This window comes from Sesamum indicum, linkage group LG3 (assembly GCF_000512975.1).
Source record: "Sesamum indicum cultivar Zhongzhi No. 13 linkage group LG3, S_indicum_v1.0, whole genome shotgun sequence".
Classification (NCBI taxonomy): Eukaryota; Viridiplantae; Streptophyta; class Magnoliopsida; order Lamiales; family Pedaliaceae; genus Sesamum; species Sesamum indicum.
The window spans coordinates 5,539,542-5,557,480 of NC_026147.1; the positions used below are offsets into that span (position 1 = coordinate 5,539,542).

A 17,939-nucleotide genomic window follows, 5' to 3' on the forward strand; every position below is an offset into this window, starting at 1 on the left:
GGCAAGGCTCGACACTTTTGGATCGAGGATGGATTGCTGATGACCAAGGGAAACCGCGTATACGTTCCGAGTGGCGGGGACCTACGGAAGTCACTTCTTTCCGAATGCCACGACACACTTTGGGCGGGACACCAAGGACAGGAGCGCACGTTTGCTTCGGTGCGGAGGGCCTATCATTGGCCACAGATGCGGGACGATGTCGAGACGCATGTCCGCACTTGTTTGATTTGTCAGCAGGACAAGGCAGACCATCAGAAGAAGGCCGGTCTGCTGCAACCACTTCCCATCCCAAAGCGTCCATGGGAGAGCGTCTCCATGGATCACATCTCTGGATTGCCTAAAGTCGGGGACTTAGGCTCTATTATCGTCGTGGTAGATCATTTTTCAAAATATGCTACATTCATCGCAGCACCCAAGCACGTTACAGCAGAAGAGACGGCTCAGCTCTTCTTCAAGCACATCGTTAAGCATTGGGGACTGCCAAAAGGTATTGTCAGTGATCGCGACTCCCGATTCACTGGCGTCTTCCGGACCGAGTTGTTCAAACTTCTCGGGTCCACACGTTCCATGAGCTCGAGCTATCATCCACAGTCCGATCGTCAGACAGAACGCTTCAATTCTATGTTGGAAGACTACCTTCGGCACTTTGTGCGAGGTACGCAGAAGGATTGGGTGAAGCTCTTGGATGTCGCTCAGCTATATTTCAATGTTCAAAAGAGCTCTTCCACCACCAACAAGAGCGCTTTTGAAATCGTTACTGGGCAGCAGCCGCTCCTTCCTCACACTCTTGACATCCCACAAAGTGTGAGATCCCCTCTTACTCGAAGTTTCTCCCAGGAGTGGAAGAAGAATGTTGATATCGTTAGAAGTTGCCTGGAGACAGCTCAGAAGCGGATGAAGACGTATGCAGATCAGGATTGCCGCTTCATTGAGTTCAATGCGGGAGACCTGGTGCTGGTGAAGGTCCCGAATCCGAAATTGTCAAAGTCATCAAGGGGGAGAGATCCTCGGTTGATGCAGAAATATGTTGGTCCTTTGCTTGTCCTTAGGCGTATTGGGACGGTGGCGTACAAGGTGGAGTTGCCGCCGTGGTGGAAGATCCACAACGTTTTCCATGTCAGCCAATTGAAGAAGTATTCAGCAGACAAGGAAGACGATACCCGCAATCAACCCAGCCGCCCACAACTCGAATTGAAGAAAACGAAGGAGAAGGTGGCTGAAGTAATCCTAGATTACCGAGTGACGAGTACCGCGAAGAAAGACTACACAGAGTACTTGGTGAAATGGAGGGGATGCAGCAGCGAGGAGAACACTTGGGAGCGAGTGACAAACCTAAAGGCGTTTCTACCTCTTGTCGAAGCGTACCATGCTTCCGTAGCGCCGGGGACGTCGCTATCTCAGGTGGGGGAGAATGTCGCGCACTTCGGCTACTCAACCGTTCTACATGGCCGACCACTCAGCCTTCATCGACAGACGCTGGACAACCAACTAGTCTTAGAGTCCTAGGTGTAGGCCTTTTATTGCTTTGTTACTGCTTTGTTATTTGCTTTCTGTTGTTTAGATTCCTCAAGGGGACGTTACGCCTCTTGAGTTGCAAATTTCAGCTTTCCTAGTGTCTAGTGTAGACGATAGGATTTATTTTTTTAAGCCTATTATAGGGGGGAATGAGTTCAAGAAGCTTGGTTTAGTAATGTGTTGGAGTCCCCCTCAAGGTGAACCCCTTGCTCTAGCATCGTTGATCATTGTATACGCATTTTCAGTTCAATGCAATTTGGTTTTCTAAATCCGCGTGCGCAATTTACGGTTTTGTGATTTGTTCCTCCCGACTCTGATATATTCGGCGCGCTGCATTAGTGCCGAGCGGAGGTATTGGCGGACGTAGTCAGCGGACTACTAGCCACACGACGCGCTGTGTGATAGGCGCCTCGTGAGACCCTGGGAAAGGGCGAAAAGAAAGAAAAAAGGAAGTTTCAAGAAGCGAACAAGGTAGAACGGCAAGCACTGAAGGCTGGACGATTAGAGCCTACTGGACATAAGGAGATTGAATTGATACAAGGAGACCCTTCAAAGATAACAAAAATTGGATCCAACTTAGAAAAACTCGAAGGTGTCATGATCGCGTTCTTGAGGAGCAATGTTGATATGTTTGCTTGGGACCCGTCGGACTTCAGAGGCATAAATCCGGAAGTAATAGTACATAGGTTGAATGTCGACCCATCAGTTCGACCTGTTCAATAGAAGAAACAAACTTTTAGAGGAGAGAAAAATAGCATCATCGAGGAAGAAGTAAATAAGCTGCTGAGAGCGGGGTATATGTCCGAGGTTCAATACACTGATTGGTTAGCCAATGTGGTGTTGGTCCCGAAGGCAATGGGCAAATGGAGAATGTGTACCAATTTCACAAATCTAAATAAGGCATGCCCGAAGGATCCCTACCCGTTGCCGAGGATCGACGTTTTGGTTGATTCTACTGCAGGATATGAAGTCTTTTCTATGATGGACGCATACCAAGGATACCATCAAATTTACATGGCAGCAGAAGATCGTGTCAAAACGTCCTTTGTGACCGATCGAGGTATTTTTTGTTATAATGTCATGCCTTTTGGGTTAAAGAATGTAGGGGCAACCTATCAGAGATTAGTAAACAAAATGTTTGCTCGGCAAATCGGGAAGGCAATGGAGGTATACGTAGACGACATGCTCGTCAAGAGTCAAAAGCTAGAGGATCACTTGGAACACTTGAAGGCAACTTTCGCGATCATGATAGAATACGGGATGAAGCTCAATCCGAGTAAATGTACGTTCGGCGTGAGTGGAGGAAAATTTCTGGGTTACATGATCAGCGAAAGGGGAATAGAGGCCAATCCGGAGAAGATAGAGGCCATTCTGAAGCTGAAGTCGCCCACATCCCTCAAAGAAGTCCAGAAATGACAGGTAGAATCGCTTCCCTTAATCGCTTTATTTCTAGATCTGCCGATCGCAATTTACATTTCTTTAAGATATTGAGAAAAGTGAAAGAGTTTGAGTGGACCGACGAATGCGAACGAGCCTTCCAAGAGTTGAAAAATTATTTGAAGTCTCCACCTCTTCTAGCAAATCCGAAAGAGGGAGACACATTATACCTCTATTTGGCGATTTCGGACAACGCTGTAAGCTCCGTGCTGATAAAAGAAGAGAATAGAATTCAGAATTCAGTACATTACGTGAGCCGAATGTTACAAGGAGCAGAGACAAGGTATACCGAGATCGAAAAATTGGCGTTAGCTGTGGTCGTGACCGCTAGAAAGTTGCGACCATACTTTCAGTCGCATAAAATAGTGGTGAGGACGAATCATCCCCTTCGAAGTATCCTATCACGATCGGAAGTCTCAGACAGAATGATAAAATGGGCAGTCGAACTAGGAGAGTTCGACATCAGCTACCAAAGCAGAACAGCGGAAAAAGCTCAAATTCTAGCTGACTTCATGGTAGAAACCTCGAGTACGTCAGAGGACATGGGGGTTTGGATGCTACATGTCGACGGATCCTCCAATACCAACAACGGAGGAGTAGGGATACTGATTGAAGGACCAGGAGGCGTCGAGATCGAAGTCGCCGTACGATTATCTTTTCTTACTACAAACAACGAGGCTGAATACGAGGCCCTAATCTTGGGCTTGGAATACTTAGGAAAAGACGGATATACCCCCAAAGAAGGGTAAAAGTGACTTTATGCGCTAAAGTGGTCTGACCAAATATTTGACGTGATTCCAAAGTGAGTAAATACTTAAGGGCGTAATTAATGGGCATAATCACGGATTCCTAGCACATTACGTGTGATCATGGTGCATAAATTAGGGAGATGTGCATTTATGCGGGAAACACAGTCTGAGATCGTGGGCACGTGGCGTTCTCCGGTATAGAGGCTTCATTCAGTATAAGAAGGAGAAAATCTCTTTAGCAAAGGTAATTTTTCGGATTCACAAAGAAACATATTTACATCTCAGTATTTGATATTTAAGAAGCATAACTAACTTGAGCGTCGGAGTGTCTTCGTCGGGTGTCAACCCGACTAGATAACGTTTTTTTTTATCCACATTATCTCAAGGATCGGGAGCGAAACGTGGACACGACCGTAGAGCGATCTAGACGATTTTGAGCTCAATCACATATACTACTGTTAGAAGAATGATCAATTCATTCTCCAACCAAAAATACTTAATAGGTTATGTGCTAGGGACATGGCCTACAAGGTTAAATCATAGACCAAAAAAATAAATAAGGACAAAAAGTGTTAATTTTTATACATTACAGCACCAAAAGTGCTAATCTTGTAATGAATGTGGGTTAAAAGTGAAACAGACCTAATTTATAGGACTAAAAATACTATTTTTCCTGAGTTGAAATGGTTAAACAATGGCTTATAAAACCCCTTGTAGTAGAGTAAAAAAAAAAAAAAACCCCTTGTAGTAGAGTACCTACTCGAATTAGATGGCATAAATAACTTTACTTTTAAACATATTTATATAGATAAGAATATAGCTTTTGAAATATTTTGCTTGACAAAATTATCCTCTCCCTCTTTTATATGTATACAGATATAATTTCAAAAGCTTTTTTTTTTGTTTAAAATATTTTCACTTTGTTTTAAAAAAAAAATCCCAATGCATTTATTCAACTTTCTTTTTAAAACAAAAAATGTGTGAAGGACCAAATTGCAATTGAAAATGAAAAGTAAGGGACTAAATGGAAAAAAGTTTTATAAAGATAATATGAGAAAATCACCCATTGTAGGAACTAATTTAGAGGGAGTTTTCCACGTGTTGAAATAATAGTATTTTTGCAAAAGATTGAATCCAATTTGATCAGAATTCATCATAGCTTAGGCATATGTGTATGAACACAGGCTAGTTACAACTGAGATGACATCACTTTTAGCTGTTTTTCTTGACAAACAGTGGCAAGTTTCAGTTCATTCATAGCTAAGATCTGCGCATGGGCTGTGATCAAACCTACCAACTCTAATTTGGTGGCTGGTCAACTTGGGTTAACTTATTTATTTTCTAATGCTGATCAGTGGCAGCAAGATTTTTCCACCCACCTGAATAAAAAACTAAGTTAAATTTATTAGGACAACTCTCATTATAAGATCCTTGTTTTCATCAAAAGTTGTTCTAATGTTGCTCAATTTGGACACTTTAGCCTTAATAAGGATTCAAGCTTAGTTTCTATTGAATCGAGCGTTGTAAGCAGTTGACTGTCAACTCATAATACATCATATATAGTAATGAATGAATTAAAACTTAAATTCATAATACTTTAAATAAAGAATGAGTGAGTTAACTATTAGCCCACGATCTTCATGGCGAATTCATAGGAATATTGAAACGAATAGGCAAGAATTTTGTTATCTTCGAATAAAGAATGTAACGGAGTAGTACTCTAATTTATATTTGAAATTACTTGTAATTTTAAAAATTTCATTTATGAAAGGGTAGGGAAGCCTAACCTCCCACCCATGAAAGGGTTTGACATGACTTTTAGCCCCACAAATTTTATATTCCTTAATCCAGGGCCAATCTTAAGCTGTGGTCAGGTTCCCTTGGCTCCCAAAACTGTGGACAGCTTTACATGGGAAAATAATGCATCATTAATGACCACAACTCAGCCTAAGAGATGACTCATTTCCATGTCAATATTACCTGGATTGGTCCCCATGCTATCATTATCTCTACTACAGTTCATTTAAATCATATTTGAATCAAAAACACTCCTTCTGGACTATGTTCTTTGCTGTCTCTTCAAGGGTCTTCTATGATGGATTTCTTTGTCCTGATTCAGCTATAAATACCCCAATTCTTGAATCTTAGTTCCTCACCTTTGATTTCAACTACTTCACATTTTTTTTGATTTCTTCTTCAGCTTGAAGGCATAGGTGAGAATTATGTTAGCTTTGCTGTTTTATTGCTTTTCTTGAATTCTCAGCTACCATTTATTTCCCTTTCATCGGTAGAAGTAATCTCAAGCTCATTGTTGCTTTATGACAGTTCATTTAACTACTCTAAATTCAATCATCTTCTTGAGGCAGCAGCTTCTTGTTTATATTTGTTGTTCGTCGTTCATGATTCTGGTTATTGCTTAGAACCTTCTTAAAGGGATTGTTTTGATTGAACCCTGTCTTGCAGTTCAAGTTTAAGAGCCTTCGTAAGACGTAGTGGAGAATGACTATCACAGCTGTGCCGGTGATCAAGAATGGCTGCCTCATGGTTCGTGGCAAGGTCGTCCTGACGGGAGTTCCAGGAAACGTTGTCATTTCGCCTGCAAGTTCAGGATCAGCTTTCATAGGAGCTAGTTCAACGAGTTCGAGTTCTCGCCATGTTTTCAGTCTTGGAGTTCTTGAGTAAGTCTTGCAGCCTTACCATAGATGTTAGTTTCTCAGCAATCAGCTCTCAGTCTTGTTCTGTTCTTATTTCCTGTGAGAAAATTGAATGTTCTCCTTTGCTTCTGTAGAGTAATTAGATGTGGTATCTCTTTGTTTGCCTTAAATTTGACATTCTCCTGCATGATTTTGACAGAAACTGCAAGTTCATGTGTCTGTTCATAGCCAAGATCTGGTGGATGATACCGCGGGTTGGGAAATCAGCTAGTGATATTCCTCTGGAGACTCAGATGCTTCTGTTGGAGGCAGAGGAAGAATCTGCCCTGGATTTAGTAGATGAGGAGATTCCTGGAGAACCCACGAGCACAAACAAATTCTACGTTCTCGTATTGCCCATGCTGGACGGAGCTTTTAGGACTACTCTTCAAGGGACTAAGTCAAATGAGCTCCAGTTCTGCTATGAAAGTGGTTGGTTTCAACTCAGAAGACCTCAGTTCAACTGCTGTATTCAGGCATAGCTTTTTTCTGATTGGTTGTAATCGTGTTTGTGTTTGTTTGTTGTTTAAGGTGATCCTGAAGTCCAGACTTGTCAGGCGATGGAAGGAGTTTTTGTGAATTCAGGGGACAACCCTTTTGAACTCCTCAAGGATTCAATTAAGTATGTTGATTTGGGACACCGTAAGATTTCTAGTCTTTCTATTTCTCAGTTTCTGATTCTTGAAATGGTGTTCTTCTGCAGGATATTGGCCAAACACAAGGGTACATTTAGTCATCTGGAAAGCAAAAAGGTAACATTTGATCCCAGATTCACATAGAGAAACGCAGACAGAAATGTGCTTTTTGTTTCAGATACATGGTAGAACATCGAAATTTGACAAGAATTCTGCTGTAAATGACAGACTCCAGCTCATCTAGACTGGTTTGGGTGGTGCACTTGGGATGCTTTTTACACTGATGTTAGTCCAAGTGGAATCAAGGAGGGTCTTGAGAGGTATAGCAAAAAGAACCAAGTGGGAACCGGAAGTTCCATTCACGTTCAACGCAGCTAGAATCTGATTGCTTACTGAATTGTGTGAAAATCTTGTGCTTTGCAGCTTCAAAGAAGGCGGAATTTCTCCTAAGTTCCTGATCATAGATGACGGATGGCAAGAAACAACAAATGAGTTTGAGAAGGAAGGCGAGCCACTCATCGAAGGAACACAGTAAGCCCTATGGTTTCAATGAAGTTAAAACATTGTAATCCATTTTTCATTCAGACAATCACTAGTTATGCTTCTGTTGTCGCAGATTTGCTACCAGATTAAGTGATATCAAGGAAAACAGCAAGTTCAAGGTCTCAGAGTCAGGCGGTTCAAGTACCAATCTCAAGGAGTTAATTCATTACATCAAAGAGAATTACGGACTAAAGTAAGATTCTTGACTATGAATCTATGCCTAAAGTTTCTAATCATAAACTCAACAAGATTTCTAAGTCCTCAAGCATGTACTCATATTGCAGATACGTGTACATGTGGCACGCTTTAGCCGGTTACTGGGGTGGAGTCCTCACCTCATCTGAAGCCCTCAAAAAATACAACCCGAAGCTTGCTCATCCTGTGCAGTCGCCAGGGAAGTTGGGGAATATCAGAGACATAGCCATGGACAGCTTGGAGAAGTATGGAGTTGGAGTGATAGACCCTCAAAAAGTATATGACTTTTACAACGATATGCACGGTTATCTTGCCAGCAGCGGTGTGGATGGAGTAAAAGTCGATGTCCAAAATTTGTTAGAAACCTTGGGTGCTGGATATGGAGGAAGAGTGTCCATTACCAGACAGTACCATGAAGCCCTTGACAAGTCTGTAGAGAAGAACTTCGTGGACAATAACTTGATTTGCTGTATGTGTCATAATTCAGACTCCATTTTCAGGTAAATGACAATTGACCGCAGCCTGTTTTAGTCCTTCAATGATGCGTTTTCCGGAGTCTTGAAATAACGTGTCTGAGTTTTGCATCTGTTCTTAGTTCAAAGAACAGCGCTACTTCTAGAGCATCAGAGGATTTCATGCCAAACGAGCCGACTTTCCAGACGTTGCATATTGCATCAGTGTCTTTCAACAGTCTTCTGTTAGGCGAAGTCGTTGTACCTGACTGGGATATGTTCCATGTGAGTACCCTTCTCTTCTGACAAACTCGTATATCTTCTACCAATTTTGTCTGACTAATGGCTGTTGGAATGCTAACCTGTTTTTCTTTCTTCATTGTAGAGCAACCATGACACTGCTGAGTTCCATGGCGCAGCAAGAGCATTGGGTGGCTGTCCGGTCTATGTAAGGTAAACACCATGTCTGTTCAACTCTCACAATCGAAGATTAATTTGTAAAAACATCCATAAGAGTTTGCCCTACATTACATGTTAACAGTGACAAGCCAGGAAAACATGATTTCAAAATCCTGAGGAAACTTGTTCTGCCTGATGGATCCATCTTGAGGGCTAGATATGCTGGCAGGCCAACACGAGACTGCCTGTTCATCGATCCAGTCATGGATGGCAAGAGGTAATCTTTGGTTAAAATCCTGATAACCAGTGTTGCACATTACTTTAGACCAGCAAAGATAACTTATATCATTTTCCCACATCCTCAACAGCTTACTCAAGATATGGAACTTGAACAAGCTAACTGGAGTAGTTGGAGTCTTCAACTGCCAAGGTGCTGGAAGTTGGCCAATGAAACAAGCACCGGAATGCAATGAAAACTCCAAGCCTGCAGCCGTTTCTATCTCAGGCCGTGTCAGTCCTCTTGATGTCGAGTTTCTTGAGGAGATCGCAGGAGAAACTTGGGATGGAGAATGTGCTGTATATGCATTCAACACAGGTTTACTGCATTCCTTGCAAGCTCTTCTTTCGCCAACATAAACACAAGAACTATCTGACACAAATTCTAATCTGTAAACTGTATACTGCTGCTGCAGGATCCCTTTCCAGAGTGCCGAAGAACAAAACCATTGAAGTGTCGTTAGGCGTATTACAGTGCGAAATATATACCATCTCCCCAATAAAAGTATGCAAATCTCCTCAAACTTCCACCCCATTCCACCCTTCTTGTTCTGGACTAACAGAGACCATACTTATCAATATCCTCTGCAGGTATTCAACGAAAACGTCGACTTTGCACCCCTCGGACTAATCAAAATGTACAACTCGGGAGGCGCGATCGAGGATTGTACCTTCGAAGATACCATAACAGTCAAAGCAAGAGGATCTGGCTTGTTTGGAGCATTTTCAAGCAAAAAACCAAGGTGCTGTAAGGTAGACAAGATAGATGAGGACTTCACATACAATTCTGAGAATGGATTGCTGACAGTGAACCTTCAAAGTGAGAGCAGCTTCAAAGAGATTGAATTTGTATATTAAGGCGATTCATGCAAGTGATCAGCATCCCACAAAGCTGAAATCATCATCAAGATCAGCACAGCAAAGGGAGGGGGGAAAAGAAGAAGAAAAAAAGATGTTTAGATGAAATTTTGCTTTTCTTTTTCAAGATAAATATTTTTGTAATTCTTTTTGAAACACTAAAGAAATAGAATTACTTATTGTTTTGAATTTATTCAAATTTGTGTTTTGTTGAATTTGATTTTTCTATTTTTAGTATGAATAATAAAATAAATCTAAATTGCTAAATTGAAACAAATAGTACTATATAGGCAGACCTGAAATAGTATAATGGTGTTTCCTAATTCTTAGTAAATAATTAAATTTGTAATTTTATGTAATTAATTTTTGTTTATTCTTATATATTTTTGTACACAATTAATATTATAACAAACTCAAATTTAATTCAGACCAAGTTACTTAGTATAAAGTTAAATCGAGTTTTATTAGCAATAATAGTAATAGATAAATGTACATAACCCGTTAGAAAAAAAAAATGACTATTTGGCTACAATTTTAATAATTATAGACTAAAAACCATGGCAAATAATTTTTATCGACCACTGTTAAATAAAACCGATGGAAAAACACAAATTTTTTACTAAAAAAAAGTTATTTGTCATGGCTTTTAGCCACCATCGCAGATACCACGACCAACAACCGTTGCATGACCACAGTTATTTTATTTTTAACCATGACAATTAGCCATTACTAATTGTTACATTTTTGTAGTGACTCAATAACCAAAATTGAAATTAAAATATATATCAGATAAATAAGAATTTATCAGACATAATACTTTTAGAATTTGTGATTCACTGTACTCTTTTTCTTAAATTTTAAAAACTAGATATAAAGTTTTATCTCCTCTTTTTTTTTTTCTTTTTTAATATTCCAAACTCTCTCTCTAATTAGATGTATTTTAGTTTCAATATTAATCTTTTATTTAATTATGATATTATGATTATTTATTATTTATAATTGAAGCACACTCGATGCATGTGCATATTTTAAGTTGTAACACACCCGATGCATATACTTACCATAACTTTTTATTGTATTTATTTCATCAAGTAAAAGAGGAGGACAAAATGAATGATTGACGGAAATCGATAAAATCAATTATTATTAACTATAAATGTGTATAAAGAAGAATTTATATACAACTAAATAGATAAAGTGATTGTTATTTTATGAAACAAAATAAAAATTTTTGAGGACATTCTAATTCATGCACGTTATGCCAGCAAACATAATTATATGAGAATCGTCTCTTAAATAAATAGTATAGATTAGAGATAATTACACTTTCATTTTTTGAAATTTGATGTAATTATATTTAAATCTTCTTTAATTTGAAAAATTATATCTAGCACTTCTCAAATTTGCTTATGCTAATAAATAAGTTTTTTCGTTAGTCAAAATTCACCGAATTTATTAATATTAACAAAAAACTTGAAATAAAAAACTACATTTACCTATAATTGACTTATTATCGATTTATTGCAGGCCATATAAGCTTTTTATAACCAAATTATCCTCATACCTCTTCACGCCTTAATGCATATGAGGAGATATATTTTCAACTTTATAAGAGTAGTTTAGACCAAAAAAAATAGTTGGCCTTATAATAAGTCAGTAATAAGGCAATTAATGGTAAATATTAATACTCATTTAATTTTTGGTTAATATCGGCGAATTCAGTGAATTTTGACTAACATATATACTTATCTGTTTGATGAAACGAAACTTAAGGGTGCTAGATGTCATTTTTCAAACCACCGAAATTTAGGTGTAATTATACGTAAATTTATAGTTTGAAAAAATTGTATCTAGTAACTCTAAGATTTAGTTGGGTCTATCAATTAGTCAAAATTTACTAAATTTATTGATATTAATAAAAAAATCAAATAAAAATCGATATTCATCCGCGAATGACTTATTACAGGTCAAATAAATTTTTTGTGACTAAACTATCTTTATAACTGTAAAGACATACCTCCTCACATGCATTAACGTGTGAAAATGAATAAGTATAATTTGATCATAAAAAGATTTGTTTTTGACCTATAATAAATTGGTAAAAAGTCATTCGTATGTAAATATGAATTTGTTATCCAATTCGTTTTTCTAATATCATCAAATTTGGTGAATTTCGATTAATGAAGAGATTTATTTGTGTGATGAAAGCAAGCCTCAAGAATTCTAGATCTAATTGTTCAAATTATAAAAAATTATATGTAATTACATAAATCTCGGACAATGTAATTGTCCCTAAAAAAGTATATTATCTGTCTTAATAGGGAAAAAGAAAACTTTAGTACATTAACTTTGTCTCCGTTCAATTTTGTACACTAACTTTGCAATATCAATTTTAGTACACTATCTTTCAAATTTGCATAAATCTGGTCCATCAGCCAATTTTATGACCATTTACCCTTTCAAGGGAAATAGCTAGATAATCTATTTTCATGCTCTTAAAATGACCCAACATGCTTCCGAAATAAATTAAGACCCCATAAATTCATACCTTGCTTTGACCACTCTGTTTCCGGATATTCCAAGTGCTCGGTTTTACGGACTTCTTCCAACCACACTACCGCAGCAGATGGTTCGCAGGAACTTGGCTCCTTCAGTAACAAAACAGCACAGCCCTATTGTTAGAAAATGGACCGGGTCAAGATGGACAACAACTGGTATATGAAAGAGATAAAAGACACACGAATATAAATCCTACGTTTGGGGGCGATACCAAGCCAGGAGAAAACACTCAAAGAGGAGAAAAATTGAGGAGTACAACACACACACCTGTATGTAAGTCTTCACCACACGTGAAAGACAACACTCACTCTCGTCTCAACTCTTTCTTTTATCTCTCGACTACACAGAAAACTTATATGTTTTTCTCACTACTCTGCATAACAAAACAATGCCAACAAGAGTATTTATAGCCACCATGAAGTCATCCTTGACTTCTTCAATATGAAGCAATTCTTGATACCTTCACTGCTGTACTCGCCACCATTATCCGATCTGAGACATTTCACTTGTAGACCTGTCTCATTGTGCCCTCCATCTCCCGAATGTGTCAAAGACATCAGATTTTCTTTTTAAGAAATACACCCATACCTTTCTAGTGGAGTCATCGACGAATGTTATGTAGTACGTTGATCCACCAAGAGATGACACCGGTGCTGGCCCCCACAAATCGGTGTGAACAAACTCCAGCTTTTCTTTTCTCGGAGTTCTTCCTTGGTCAAGAAGCTCACTCGCTTCTGCTTTCCGAACACGCAGTGTTCACAATGACCCACCTCCACCGATTTTAACTCGGGCAATTGTCCTTTCGACTTCAGCACGTTCATTCCTTTCTCGCTCATGTGGCCCAAGCGATTGTGCCACAGGTTAGCCTGCGATACAGTTCCTACAAAGGGGATGTTTAAACTGGATCCTCCTGCCATGTAGAGCGTTCCCGACTTTAGTCCTCGTGCCAAAGTCATTGCTCCCCAACTGATCTTCCACTTCGCGTCTCTAAACGTCGTGTCGAATCCATCACTGTCCAGCTGTCCGACTGAGATCAAGTTCCTCTTCAGTCCTGGTATGTGTCTCACATCATGTAGGATCCAGCATGACCCATTCGTTGATTTGATCCGCACATCTCCCTTTCCTATAATCTTGAGGGGTTTGTTATCTGCAAGATAAACTAAGCCAAAATCACCTGAGGTGTATGACTCCATGATGTCTTTGTTGCTACATGAGTGGAATGAGGCCCCTGAATCCACGATCCAATCATCGGAAGAATTGCTCACACTCAACAAGAGTGCATCCGTGATCTCTTCCATCGCGGCATTCGCTGTCCGACCCTCCTTTTCCTTTTTTGGTGCCTTTTTGGCGCCCGGCATTCGCTTTTCATGTGTCCGGGCTTCTCGCAGTTCCAGCACACCATCTCCTTCTTGCCCTTGTTCTTCCCCCTGGACTTTGATCTTCCACGGTATTTACCCCGTGTGTCAGGTCTCCCTCCGGACTCTGTATGTAGTGCAGAGCCAAATGATCCACCCGTTTGCTTTCTACGAGTTTCCTCGTTCAACATCATGTCCCTGGTGTTGTCGAACTTCATCTTCTCCTTCCTAGACGAAGTGCTCACCGAAGTAACAACCACATCCCAACTGTCAGGTAAAGATGAGAGCAAAATTAATGCTTTTACCTCATCGTCAAACACGATATCCACATACGCCAACTGTGTCATGAGTTGGTTGAAGTCATTGAGATCGGCCACCGACTTCCTCTCCTCCATCTGCAACCTGAATAGTTTCTTCATCAGTATGATCTTGTCCATTGTTGAGGGTTTCTCGTACATATCGGCAAGAGTCTGCAGGACTTCCTTCGTGCTCTTTGCTCCCTTCACATGATAGGCGACATTCCGAGAGAGCGACAGGATTATTGCGCTCATCGCCTTCCGATCGAGCACCTTCCATTCTTCATCACTCGTCTTCTCGGGCTTCTCTGCAAGTGGTCCATACAGGTCCTTCCCGTACAGGTAGGCCTCCATCTGCATACGCCAAAACCCAAAGTCGGAACCATTGAACCGTTCGACTGGAATCTTTTTCTCCATCTTAACTCCTTGAACTTGGCTCTGATACCAGTTGTTAGAAAATGGACCGGGTCAAGATGGACAACAACTGGTATATGAAAGAGATAAAAGACACACGAATTTGTTAACCCAATTCGGATATAAATCCTACGTCTGGGGGCGATACCAAGCCAGGAGAAAACACTCAAAGAGGAGAAAAATTGAGGAGTACAACACACACACCTGTATGTAAGTCTTCACCACACGTGAAAGACAACACTCACTCTCGTCTCAACTCTTTCTTTTATCTTTCGACTACACAGAAAACTTATATGTTTTTCTCACTACTCTGCATAACAAAACAATGCCAACAAGAGTATTTATAGCCACAAACATGAAGTCATCATTGACTTCTTCAACATGAAGCAATCTTCACACCTTAACACCTATTTCGTTTCCTACCTTAGGGCGTAAAAGGGACTCTAATACAGGGACTTAATAGAATTTTGGATAAACAGGTTGAACAAAATTTTTATTGAAAAAATATAGAGAATATTACATAGACATTATTCCTCCGTTGGAGGAGACAAATTTTTAGCCTCTCATGGTGTAGAGGACTTGACTTGTTGGGGAAACCCTCATAAACTAAAAAATTAAAATACTACAGAAGATTGAAAAAGACTCAGAACTCTAATGCTTTGAAGAGTAGGAGAAGTTTTTCTGATGTCCCCCTTCTACTTCATTGCATCTTTATTTATAGGCATCCGCGGACTTCAAATTCGGACTGCAAACTTGTTTTGTGATGACGTCATTGCGTTCGTCATCGCCTTGTGATTTTCAGCTGTCGGTTATAATGATTTGTCGGTCACATGATTTCCAGCTGGCTGCTTTGCTGACTGTTGGCTTTTGTTGTTTTCTGCCGACTGTTTTATCCTCTCGATTTTTTACATCATTTAATTTTTACTTCTTTTGGTAAATATTTTTCTCTTTCCTTTATCTTGGTTCTGTTCGGGGTTTGTTTTTCGTGACTCGAATCTTTATTCCGAATAGGGGCTTTTCTTATTTCTCGCACCAAGGGCACAAATGGTTATGCCATTGCCCAACATGCAACATGTTGCACGTCTTAATTCTTGTGGCTTCAGTCGCTGGCAACTTATTTTCCCAGATTAACATCCTCTTTTTCTCGAATAAGCTTTCTGCGAACTCAGTGCTTTTTCCTGTCATGCAATTTAACAGGAACGATCCATTCACTTTGTTTGAGAAGATTTTGAATGGATACTTGACTTTGTCCATCTCCGTGAGACAGACCCATAATCTCCAAGCTCTCCTGGTAGAGATACTATCTTCACTAATCGCCGATACCAAGGGAACTTCTCTTGAGGCAGCTTTGATCTTATTGAATGCTACTATATCTGGCCTCTGTAGCTTCATAAAATGGAATGCTGGATGAAACCTCTTTCCTGCAGTTTCTGGAGCTGCTGAAATGAATTTTATCTCCAGAATGTCGCTTCTCTTTAAGTGGGGGTTGTTTTGCCATGAATCAAAGACCGCCTCACTAATCCACTCCAAAAGTTTTGAGATTTTCGAAAAACTCGGTGACATAGTATAAACTGAAGCAAGAGCTCCAAAATCTCCGGTATAGCCTACTGAGCGTAGCGAATTCACGAAGTGAATGAGCGTAGCGAAGGGTGCGCAGGTGTATACGTAGGCGTGTGAGATCTAGTAGCTAAAACGAGAGAGGGACCCGAAGGGGACCGAACGTTGGCAGGTACTTGTCAGCGGAGAGTGACTGACTTCCTAGTGGGAAGGCAGGAACGGAATACACGAGGTAAGGCTGCTCCGCGCGCACGAGTAGTCCCTCAGGGTATTACTGTACCGTTCTCGGACCTCTTCTGGTTTAGACTCTTCTAACATCCAGACTCTGTTATATTTTTCGGACGTTTCAAAAATGGTCTTGCTTGGGTCCACTCCTTTGTAGGAAATTAATTTTTCCCACATACGCTGGTAGTCCTGCTAAGCAGAAGAAGATATTAACTCGTTAGTATTAACCTTAGAGGTGCCTGTCATCGGCCTAATGCTAATCTCTCCCTCTTTAACCCCAGAGGTGCTGGGTGGACTTGAATCATCAGGAGTTTGTACTTCCTGTGACTCATTTGTTGTTGTTTCAACAGAGTCTGGTGATGGCCTTGTGCAATCAGTACTTGAATCCGATGCTACAGGTCTAGAGCCCTGTACTCTAAAGGCATGTTTTGGGTTATGCTCCCTCAACTCGTGAGTCATCCCCAAAGGTGACGCCTTCTGAATTGATTCTCGTAAGTCGTTCCATAGCGAGGTGGATGCTAATAAGGAACTCCTTATTGCGACCTAGACAGTGTCTAGATAGGCTCTTTGAATTTATCCGACAACTTGGGCATTAACCGCTAGCTATCCGAACTTTTTGTCAAGCTCTTCGAGGTTTTTTCGGAGGTAGCTGAGTCTCAACATGATGGAGTTTGCCTCAGATACCTCCATCTCTTGTTAGGAAATCTGCAGGAACATTTTCATGAGATTTTATAATGATAATATTATAGCAATAATATTGACATTCAGTTTGCCATCTGATAATACGAGCTTTCTCTATTTTTGATTCTAATTTATTCTTTAATAAAGATTTGACATTAGTATTATCAACTTTCAAAGTAAATTCTTTAGCAATTAAAAATAAAGACCATTTTTTAAAAGCCTTCCAAACTGCAAAGAATTTATTCTCGTTGATGTGCCAAACTTTGGCTTGTTGTTCTAAGAACAACCCTTCTGTATATCTTCAAGGTTCTTCCCATGTAGTTGTCTTTTTTATGAGCACTGCTGCCCATCTGTAATCATTGGCGTCCGTATAGACTACCAATTCATCCTCGTCCTGTGGTATAGCAAGCTTTGGCAGGTTACTGCAAACCTGTTTCAGCTCACGAATCCTTTTTGTGTAGATTTCTTCCCATTTCCACTTTGAACTCTCCATTTCTTTCAAGAGTGGTCGGAAATCCTTTCTGTATCTTGTAAGATCCTTAATGAAGATACCTATAAAATTAACACCTCCCAAGAAGCTCTGCAGATGCTTCTTGTCTTTGAGCACGTCTGGAAAATTGCGGATTTTTTCCACAATATGCTCCTGTAACTTAATCCCTGTTTCGTCAATAAGAATTCCTATAAATTCAATTTTTATTGACAGCAATAGTAGCTTTCTTTTCAAAAAGTACTAAACCTTCTCTATGGCATGCATCGGAAAATATTTTAAGATGTTTAATATGTTCTCTCATATTTTTGGATGCAATTAGTATGTCGTCAATATAGACAAACATGAACTCAAAATAATCTTTGAAAAGATTATCTATTTTTCTTTGAAATATCTGGGGTGCATTAGCTAAACCCATTTGTAGCACATTCTAGATATATTGTCCCTGTGGTGTGGAGAATGTAGTAAATTTCTTTGATTCATTCTCCATCTTAATCTGATAAAAATTAGATTTGCAATCGAATTTAGAAAACACTTTTGCCCCTTTAATGCAATCAATTAAGTGTTCTCTACTAGGAATGTAATAACCATCAAATTATAATATCTTATTAAT

The 17,939-nt window shown here is 39.7% G+C and overlaps 1 protein-coding gene across 1 annotated transcript; it reads left to right on the top strand.

The window, feature by feature from the left end:
• LOC105157308 (probable galactinol--sucrose galactosyltransferase 2) lies at nt 5,758–9,845 on the top strand. Its single transcript, XM_011073698.2, has 15 exons — nt 5,758–5,914; nt 6,165–6,379; nt 6,555–6,826; nt 6,926–7,016; nt 7,098–7,146; nt 7,258–7,349; nt 7,453–7,560; nt 7,646–7,765; nt 7,857–8,267; nt 8,363–8,504; nt 8,605–8,672; nt 8,761–8,895; nt 8,987–9,213; nt 9,311–9,399; nt 9,486–9,845. The coding sequence occupies exons 2-15, from the start codon at nt 6,201–6,203 to the stop codon at nt 9,750–9,752; spliced, it is 2,250 nt and encodes a 749-aa protein (XP_011072000.1). The 5' UTR covers nt 5,758–5,914; nt 6,165–6,200; the 3' UTR covers nt 9,753–9,845.